Raw genomic sequence first — 9,844 nt, 5'->3', positions numbered from 1 at the left:
GCAGTAGCAAGTCTCGGTACTTGCTCTGCCACAGCAGCAGCAGCATAGCACATCTATTCCACCAAGACCAAATACATTATGGTCATGTACCATGTATGGTCATTATAGTCATGTACACTACCATGCCAGTCCCTCCGAGAAATATATTTATGCAATCAAATATATTCAAAAATATATATTTAGGGTGTACTCACACTAGGCACGGTTGCCTTGAACCGAGCCCGAGCGTGATTATCCCCCACTCCCCCGCTGGCCTGCACTCACACTTGCACTAAACATTCCGGGCTGGAGCATGCTTATGTCATGTATGAAATAACGGAGAAGATGTATTGGCAGTAGCAAGTCTCGGTACTTGCTCTGCCACAGCAGCAGCAGCAGCAGCATAGCACATCTATTCCACCAAGACCAAATACATTATGGTCATGTACCATTTATGGTCATTATAGTCATGTACACTACCATGCCAATCCCTCCGAGAAATATATTTATGCAATCAAATATATTCAAAAATATATATTTAGGGTGTACTCACACTAGGCACGGTTGCCTTGAACCGAGCCGAAAACCACTTTTGCTAATATTCTGCCGAATAATTAATAATAATTAATTTATAATTTATGCCGTGCATTGATTTTCACTTGTATGTATCAGAAAATTATTATGGAGGCAGCTGACGTTAATGAAATAATTTGCAGCTTTACTCGCAAACTACATTTCCTGTTCATCGATAAGGTAAGAACCAGAGCCATTATAAACCTAAATATACTTGATTTAATTAAATTAATTGAAAAGTGTAGTGTAGTAGTAGTAATAGAATATGTTTGCGGTCGTAATGATGACAGTAGTGTACACAAAATAGTATCTGTTACGTGCTCCGGCGCGGTTAGCGCTCACACTGCATGCGTACCGCGCCCGAGCCCAACCGAACCGTGCCCTGGCCCACCTCTTCCAACCGGGCCAGGGCCGAGTAAACGAACTGTGCCGCTCTCTCACACTAATCAAACGAACCGGGCTTTGGGGGTCAAACACACTCGGGCACGGTTCAAAATGCCTAGTGTGAGTACACCCTTAGTTACCATTATTGACTGATAAATCTAACATTAAATAATCTGGCATTATTCCTATTCACCGACATACAGCACAGTTGCGCTTCGGGCATCCTGAGTTCGAGTCTCGGCTCATGGACCTTTCCTGATCCCGTCCCCCTCTCTCTCCCACTTTCCTGTCTTCATACTGTCGCAATAAAGCTATAAAATGCCAAAAAATAAATCTTTAAAATATTGCGTATTACTCCACAGCTTCACCATTTTTGACAAATTGGAACAAACATGTTCAGACCTCATATGCATTTTTTTTAAATGGGAGAGTATAAGTTCTCCCTGTGTTAAAAGCATTTATACAGTAACATTTTGTAATGTTTTTTAAAGTGGTCTTTTATGCTCACCATGCTACAATTATTTCATTAAAATACGGTAATATTATTATAATTTAAAATAAATGTATTCTCCTTTAATATATTTTAATATATAATTAATTCCTGAGATAACAAAGCTGAATTTATACTGTTTTATTATAATTATAAAATTATTATAAAAATAAAATGTATTCTCCTTTAATATATTTTAATATATAATTAATTCCTGAGATAACAAAGCTGAATTTATACTGTTTTATTATAATTATAAAATTATTATAAAAATATTATTTTATAATAATGAACCATACAAATCAGCATTCATATCATGTTTGACTGGTAAACACTGTATTTGTAGAAGATTTATATTAATCATCTTATCTCTCTTTTCATTTGATCATATTATGATTGGAAGCCTCAAGGTTCTGACATTTCTCTATCCATCAATTAGCTGATTCCTCTGAAGGCGAGTCATCACTGTAATGGAGTAACATCGACTGCTCCTGTAGTCCTCTTACACCACCAAATCTCAGAGCCATTTGATTCAATTGAGTTTTAATTGGGCGTAATGCACTTCCATTTGGATTTTATTAATTGCATTTAGTGACCCGGTCCAATAGACATTAGAGCAGTGCACACACACCCTTCAGGCTGTAATGAGTGTTTATGTTAATGGTCTCTGAATAAAGGCTTCTGCCCCGATGAGATCTCTTACCAGCACGAGAATCAGTCAGTGAGAATGTGTTGGTCTGCCAAGTCTGCAGGGCACGTGGGTATTGGGCGAGTAAATATCAGACAAAATTAGACTTTAGATGTCCTCACTCCTGACATGTTACAGCTAGCGAAGAAACGCCTTTGAATGAGCAGCCCCTGAAGTCAAGGCAATTAGGGAGTAAATGTCAAGGATCAAACATGCATGATACCGGGGTCACATGTCTAGCTTGTTTATTCGCCTGCACAGGTGTGTTTTACCAGAGGTCTCTGATGATATAGTGTTTTGCACTTCGTTAAAACGCAAATGCTTCCCTGGTTACTCTAACTGATGGATGTTTCACCTTTTCTGCTGGGTAAAACATTTAATTGGCCATTAATTAAGCTGAAAAACGCCATGAATTTTTCAGCTAGCCCCTTAGCAGAGAGCAGCATCAAATAAAATGTTGCTGCACACTGCTGCCTGTCTAACTTCTTTTTGGTGGCCCATTTATTCCCACAATGTTCTGGATTTAAAATGTGTTTCTCTTAAGTCCTAGGTGCATTTTTAGGGAGTAATAGTGGTTTGATGCGGGATGTGTCCTTCCTTAAATGTTCAAATTAAACTTGTGCTGCTCTGAGGCAATATATTTGGTAAATGTGCATGGATGACTTTCTGTGCTGGGTAAAATAGCTTTCATATTCTGCTTAATGTTGAAAGTCCTCTATGTTTTTCACCCCTCGCCATTTGCCACCTATGAAAAGGTGACAAACAATATAGTGTTCACATTGAACATGAGCTAAAAATCTGACAAAGGATATTTGTTGCTCTCTTAGATTTCAAGATGACAGACAGTGAAACTCAATAAACACTCCCGTAGTCCGCCTCTGCCTCTTCCATTTGCCATATGGCCCTATTGCCTTTCTCCGCCAATTCTGAAATTAAGCATTATTGCTGTCCTCCGGTAACTGCGTCTGAGCCAGATTATTCTTCTCTTTTCATCAGAGGGCCCATTTTGGTGCCTCACAGCAACAGTGTCTTTGAACATTTCTTTGCACGGTTGCTGATGTCAGTGTACTATAGTATATAAAAATATGGACATTTATATTATTATAAATGCACATAAATACAAGAATATTAATTTGTTTTTTACAGGGTCTTCCTGGACCACCTGGTGAGAAAGGAGAAAATGGAGACGTTGGTCCTATGGTAAGATGTTTTAACCAATTATTAACTATAGTTGTTATTTTTTATTTTTTTATTTTTTTAACTGCCTTTGACATGACTTATAATTTAAATATGAAATACATGAATACAGGAAAGAAAATTGTTCTAATCAAACCTTTAAGGGTTCTGTTTATTCCTGTGTTATTTTGCTTTTAATTTTATTTTGCCTTTATATATTTATTTTATTTTATATTAATTTATTTTATTTTATTTATGTTTTAACCTACAACTATTAGTAAAGTCTCATTTGTCTCTCTTCTTGTTTCACCACAGGGTCCCCCTGGCCCACCTGGTCCCAGAGGTCCTCAAGGTCCTCCTGGTGCTGATGTAAGACCATCTCTCAACATTGAACATTTTTCCCATCAGCAAATCCATTAAATTACACCTCTTTAACCAAATGGCTATAGAGTTAATGGTTTTCACGCATGCCTCTTCACAAATCAACTTCTTTTATTGAAGGGTCCACAAGGTCCTCCTGGTGGAATAGGAGGAATGGGATCTGTGGGTGAGAAGGTAAGAATATTCCCAGCTCCAGTGTTTATTCCCAGAAATATGGTGTCTATGGTCTTGTTTCAAATCTCTGTTACAGACTTCATTAATTTATTATTCGTGTCATCCTTTTGTCTGAATTAGTATAACAAAACGATTAATGCCTACATTACCGCAGTTCTGATAATAGCCCTACATTTCACTGCTATTTGGCAGGTCCACAGGCCATCAATATTTAATGCTGAGGCTGGCTATGGAGATGAATTTAGAATATGTAACAGGTCACTATAATGCTACATCCATTAGGATCTGAATGTTATGTCCACTATAGCCCAGACCAGCTAAGCTAAGAAACAACCAGTAAACAACATGCAGCTTTATTTAGATACCACTACATATGATTCATTCCATTAGAGTCTACTTGACATCTCTGATCTTCAATCATAAGGGAAAGCAACAAAATGACAGTGCTACTAATTGTCTAAAGTTGAAGAAACTAGAGTTCAATTTGAAATTTCCAAATGGAAGTTCAACTTTAACTTCAGTATCATTCGTTTGCACTTTGCCTAGTAGAAAGCTGGAAATTCTGGCTTTTCGAGTCGAATGGAACATTGTTAACATTATACAGCACAATTATATGGTGTTGTGCAATACATTATAACTAGTAATATCCTTAACAGGGTGAGCAAGGAGAAGCTGGAAACCCTGGACCTCCTGGCGAGCCTGGACCTGGGGTAAGTGAAGTTTTCAAGAGAGATCTGTGTGGTGATGCGGGTAATCACTTCCTGTAAGCTTCTCTGGATTTATTGATTGTCTCAAATTAAGCGGCCACACTAAGTGAGTCGCTAAATTGCAGGAATGATTCCAATAAAGATCTTTCCTCTCATCATATAATGAAATGCTTAATACAGTGACATTTGAAATAAAATATTGCTCGCACTGTTGTCAGTTTACTTTATATCATGAAAAATCAAATTTCCCTTGAACTTTTAGAATAAAGGTGTGTTGTAAAAAAATATATATATACTGTAACTCAAAATGTCCATTTATAGATAGTAAACTTGAAAAACAGCAGCTTCATTTCTTGGATTTCTGACACCAGAAATACATGAATCTGTGACTTGTCCTTTAACACATTAGCAAACGGCTGGTATTGGTGTTCAGAAACCTTTATGTCACAAAAACCTTGAGTAACATTACAAGTGGACATCAGTGGAAAAAAACAGATGATTAAAGCTAAAAAGTTAACTTTGTTATTTATGGAATATCTAAATTACAGATGGAAATTCAGCCTGTCAAAATTCTAACCTGTCAATACTGACATGAATGGCTGATTAACTCTTTTGAATTGCTATATCAAAATGTAGAGCATGGCTGCACTCATTGTTCTCAGGATGCTTTTGTTCATGGAGTGCCTCAGGGCTCTTTATTCGGCCCTTTCATCTTTGTTATATGTGCTACAGGGCCCAAAAGGTGAGAGAGGAGAGAAAGGTGAAGCTGGTCCCCCTGGTGCTGCTGGACCTGCAGGTCCCAAAGGACCCCCTGGAGATGATGGACCCAAGGGTAATCCTGTAAGTGTAATACAGCTGGCATGAGATCTTATGAATATATAAAGGCATGAAATGTTAGAAGCCTCTACAACAGTGAGGTGAGCCTTACTGGTAAAAAAAAATCTATTTTAGATGGATTATGCTGATTAAATAAGAGAAGTGAGAAGTGAAGTGACGTGTGGCCAATTATGGTGATCCATACTCAGAATTTGTGCTCTGCATTACCGGGTTACAAGTCTGACTCTCTAACCATTAGGTCACGACTGCCCCAAATATGAGACTTACTCCACTAATTAGAAATTATTAAAGCATTATGTGTCTAAGATGAATAAAAGATTGTAATTCAATTGAAATGTTACCGTGCCTTCAACTGATAAATTTAGTTTTGTATGTCCTAATATTTGTTAAGGACATTAAGTACATACAGTAATAGAATTTAGTGTTTGTGTTATTGACACATCACTCTGTTAAACCCGTGTTTTCAATCTGTTACTATAGGGCCCTGTTGGTTTTCCTGGAGACCCAGGTCCACCCGGTGAGCCAGGTGTTGCTGTAAGTGCCAAAATCCATCACTAAAAGTCCTGTAAATTATTATTATTATTATTTTAAAAAATGGTTTGTTTCATGTATTTACTATTGACTTTGAATGATTAAAAAGTCTTTGCAGTGTAAATAGTCAGCAACATGTTTGCTTGTTTTTTCAATTGTCAATTTATATGTCTCTGAAATTTTGTCTATTAAATTATCAGGGAATAGATGGAGGCCCAGGAGAAAAAGGCGAGGATGGAGAGTCTGGTCAACCTGTAAGTTTTAACCATATTTAGGTGCAATACCTTTGACTATAGTTTATTAAAAAGTTACTTTTTCAATTATTTGTTTGTCTTCCAATACAATTTCCTGCTGTATGCATTAAATTGCAGAGCATTGTTTTTGCCTCTAGCGTAAGTATATATACAGTACAGATAGAATAATAAACTGTTGTTTGATATACGGAAGTCAAACATAATTGCCTAAGCCTACAGTGGCAGCCAATAAATTGCAGTCTTTATTACCATTTATTACAGTCATTTGGATTTTCCAGTGCAAGGAAATTGGTTAATTTACTGTTAAATTCAATGTATCTGAATCTGCAGGTTTACAAATGTGAGAGTCTGAGTCTCATTGCGAGGCCCATTTATATGCTACACTTCTATGAAAATTTAATGAGGAGAGGTTTGTTTTGAGCAACAAACTTTCACAAAAATGCATACAGCTTCCCTTCTCTGATTAGAAGTTGATCATTTTAGAATCAAATCAATCACACAGCTGAATAATTTTGTAAAATTGTATCCATCCAACATAATTGTGTTCAATGAATTTCACAAAATTATAAAAGACAGTTTAGTTATGAAAAGTTTCAAGTCTATTATCTTCAATAGGCTGGTTCAGTTGTGTTTCAGTTTCTTCCTTCACTCTGTTATAGGGACCTCCTGGTCCTTCTGGAGAAGCTGGCCCACCAGGACCTCCTGGCAAAAGAGTATGTATAGTCTTCATCACTATTATATTTTAAGCAGCATCCATTTAGCATATTGATCAGGTATTTTTGACCATCCTTGGCATGGAAAACAAGCCTTCTTAATGATCAATATTTTGTATTTTCCAAGGAATAGACAAAATACTATTTCTCACTCAGAATGGAACAAATAAACTAAAACTGATATTGATTTATCGACTGAAGATTCTGACCTGTGCAAAACAGTCAAAAACATTTTTTAGCACAGATGATCGGTTGCTTTTCACCCAGGGTCATACCATTCAACAGCAAACAGAAAAAAAGAAAGTCCTTCACAGGATGATGAATAGTGCAAAGTAAATTATCAGACTGAAATCGAAAACAGCATTTAAATGGCATCAGAGCCAGAACTCATTTCCTCCACTGCAGTCTGACATCTCTCTCAGGATGAAAGAAGAAAATCAGTCCAGACGTTATATTGATCCCGGGCCTGTTTGAGTGACAGTGATGAGGGGACGGTGGTGTAAAGGATGTTACAGAGGAAGAGGAAATATAACTCACATTTGGGACAGGAATTCGAAATCCTCTTCCACTGCCACATCAAGAGAAATTTGTTCTGCCAAATGACACCCCATTGCCTCTCAGAAAATAGTTGTTTCGCTAGTCACGGAAATACCACATATTTTTTTCCGGAGGGAAAAAGTAAACTTTTTCAATTTAGATTGTATTGAGGTGTTTCTCACTGCACTCTATCAAACCAGCAAGTGAAATATTATTATGTCCTCTTGTCTTGTGATATCAGTTTTGCTGCATTTGCACTGAACTTGCAGTAGACCCTTTGTGATCTTGATGCACAAAGTCATATAATCGTATTTTACATTTATTTAGCACATTTTAATGTGGAAAGCACAATGAAACATTTAACTTAAAGTTATTATCCTTAGTTTTACTTGAAGTTAACCTATTTTATGTAATTGGCAATGGTTGATTGACAGGTAAGTAGGCAGTCCTTGCCGTGGTCACGTGTTTCTGACGTTTAAGACCTTGTATTTATTTAGTGTACCAATTTTGACCAGCTCAAACAAGGTGTAAATAACTGCTGTACCCCCATGGTAGTTCTTTGGAGTCTCTAGGGGTCACAGATCCTCTGGTAAAGATTCTTACTATATGGCAAACAGCCCTGGTTGAATTTTATTGGCCAGCCCAAGCAACACTGTGCTATCCCATTATTCCTCTATAAAGCTTAATGGCATCTCTTTGCACACACACATCCATTATTCATGCAAAATGTAGAGAAAACACCACTCGCTTTCCCAATATGCTTAATGGAGCTCTCTCTGGAAAAATTATACACCCTATCAGCATACGCGGATAGCAATGGCTGACGGACTGTAGCTAGAGAAACTGCCATTTCATCAGCAAAGGTGTTTTAATCCTGCAAGAGGAAGATGGTCGCAGGAAGACTCATCTTGTAGAATTAAGTCTCCTGCATCAATCATTCCGGCTAGAGCTTATTTTGCATCGAAGACAGAGGCATTCTGCTTTCTCAGCATTTTACCGACCGTGGTTGGAAATAAATATGGAGATTCCTTTGCTTATTCTCTCTCTGTTTGTTTCTTGCACTCTGTTCAGTCTTGGACCCTAGGGACAGTCCCTAGACTATTAACTATCTTGAGAATTATTGAATTTGGTGAATCTTCCTGCTGTCATTAGTTGATTTTTTCCTGCTCTTCATTAAATTAAAATCACACAGGGGAGTCGAGGGCAAATTGTCAAGCAGGTTTTATCTCAGTAACTATGTGCAGTATAAGGTCAAAAGTCCAATTAAACAAATGTATATTTTCTCTAGCAGTGGTTTTGTATGCTAGTTTCACACATCGAGTTCAAAACCGAGTTATTTTTTAATCATCCAACTAAAATTTTAATATTTTTCCAACCCTGTTAGGTAAACACTATCAAACCATGCTGACATTAAACAAGGTTCATATATATATATATATATATATATAGGTATAAGGTATATTTGAAAATATAGGAAAGTTTTTGCCAGGGCAAGGGCAATTTTCATAGATGTCAGGCTGGGGCAAGCCGTCACATTTTATGTAGTAGAAATCCATATTTCTGTACATTAACAATCATTTTTGTTGTTTCATTAATTGTTTTAATTTTTTTCCTGGATATAATGGTAGAAATGTTCAATAGCCAGTGCTTTAAGGAAAATGTTTTTGTAGCCAACGCTCTAAGGAAATATTCACTAAAAATGTGAAAATGTGACAACTAGCCCCGGTCACGTTTACAAATAACCGTACGAGTATGAATGAGTATATGTTCACACAAAAGACCTTCAAGTGGATCCATTTGCCCATTAATAGCCACCAAGCAAGATCCCCGAAGTGCTACCGTGATGTCTCACGGTGACCTTTTTCCCATTTGTTTTATAGCCCAGCAGAGAACAAATCTCAAATAAAACGTCCTTTTCTCTGTCCGCAGGGACCCCCGGGGGCTACTGGAGCTGAAGGCAGACAAGGAGAGAAGGGCGCCAAGGTAACGCATCATTCCAAATCAATTCAACCCAGGCACATACTGCAGCCTCCACTGCCGTAATTAACACACAGTGAGCCATGGGAGAAAAAGCACATCTCTTGACAGAGTGACTCACTGTTAATAAGTGTGGAAAGACTGTCACTGTGGGACTGAAGTGTGTAGGCTGTATTTTAGCTTTAGTTCATCAACTTAACCCTTATAACCTAAATTGCATATTTGAAGCATGCCGAGAGTTTTTAATATTTCTCACCTTTAATTGGTCATTTATATAATATAATATAAATATATAAATATATAATAATGTTTAAAAGGTACACTACCGTTCAAAAATGTCTTATGCTCACCAAGGTTCATTTATTTGATCAAAAATGCAGTAAAAACAGTAATATTGTGAAGTAGTATTATAATGATATATAACTGTTTTCTATTTTAATATA

The 9,844-nt window shown here is 37.0% G+C and overlaps 1 protein-coding gene across 1 annotated transcript in view; it reads left to right on the top strand.

The window, feature by feature from the left end:
* Positions 1-9,844, top strand: part of LOC107697995 (collagen alpha-1(XI) chain-like) — a 74,341-nt gene that overhangs the window by 57,154 nt on the left and 7,343 nt on the right. The window contains exons 41-49 of the mRNA XM_016498902.1: positions 3,261-3,314; positions 3,606-3,659; positions 3,792-3,845; positions 4,502-4,555; positions 5,285-5,392; positions 5,870-5,923; positions 6,121-6,174; positions 6,834-6,887; positions 9,354-9,407. Coding sequence (XP_016354388.1) covers positions 3,261-3,314; positions 3,606-3,659; positions 3,792-3,845; positions 4,502-4,555; positions 5,285-5,392; positions 5,870-5,923; positions 6,121-6,174; positions 6,834-6,887; positions 9,354-9,407 — 540 coding nt within the window. The remainder of the gene's footprint in view (positions 1-3,260; positions 3,315-3,605; positions 3,660-3,791; positions 3,846-4,501; positions 4,556-5,284; positions 5,393-5,869; positions 5,924-6,120; positions 6,175-6,833; positions 6,888-9,353; positions 9,408-9,844) is intronic.

Source organism: Sinocyclocheilus anshuiensis, unplaced genomic scaffold (assembly GCF_001515605.1).
Source record: "Sinocyclocheilus anshuiensis isolate Anshui unplaced genomic scaffold, SAMN03320099.WGS_v1.1 scaffold886, whole genome shotgun sequence".
In the NCBI taxonomy this organism is placed as follows: Eukaryota; Metazoa; Chordata; class Actinopteri; order Cypriniformes; family Cyprinidae; genus Sinocyclocheilus; species Sinocyclocheilus anshuiensis.
The sequence above is the reverse complement of the archived record's forward strand: the minus strand, read 5'-3'. Positions and strand labels throughout refer to the sequence as shown.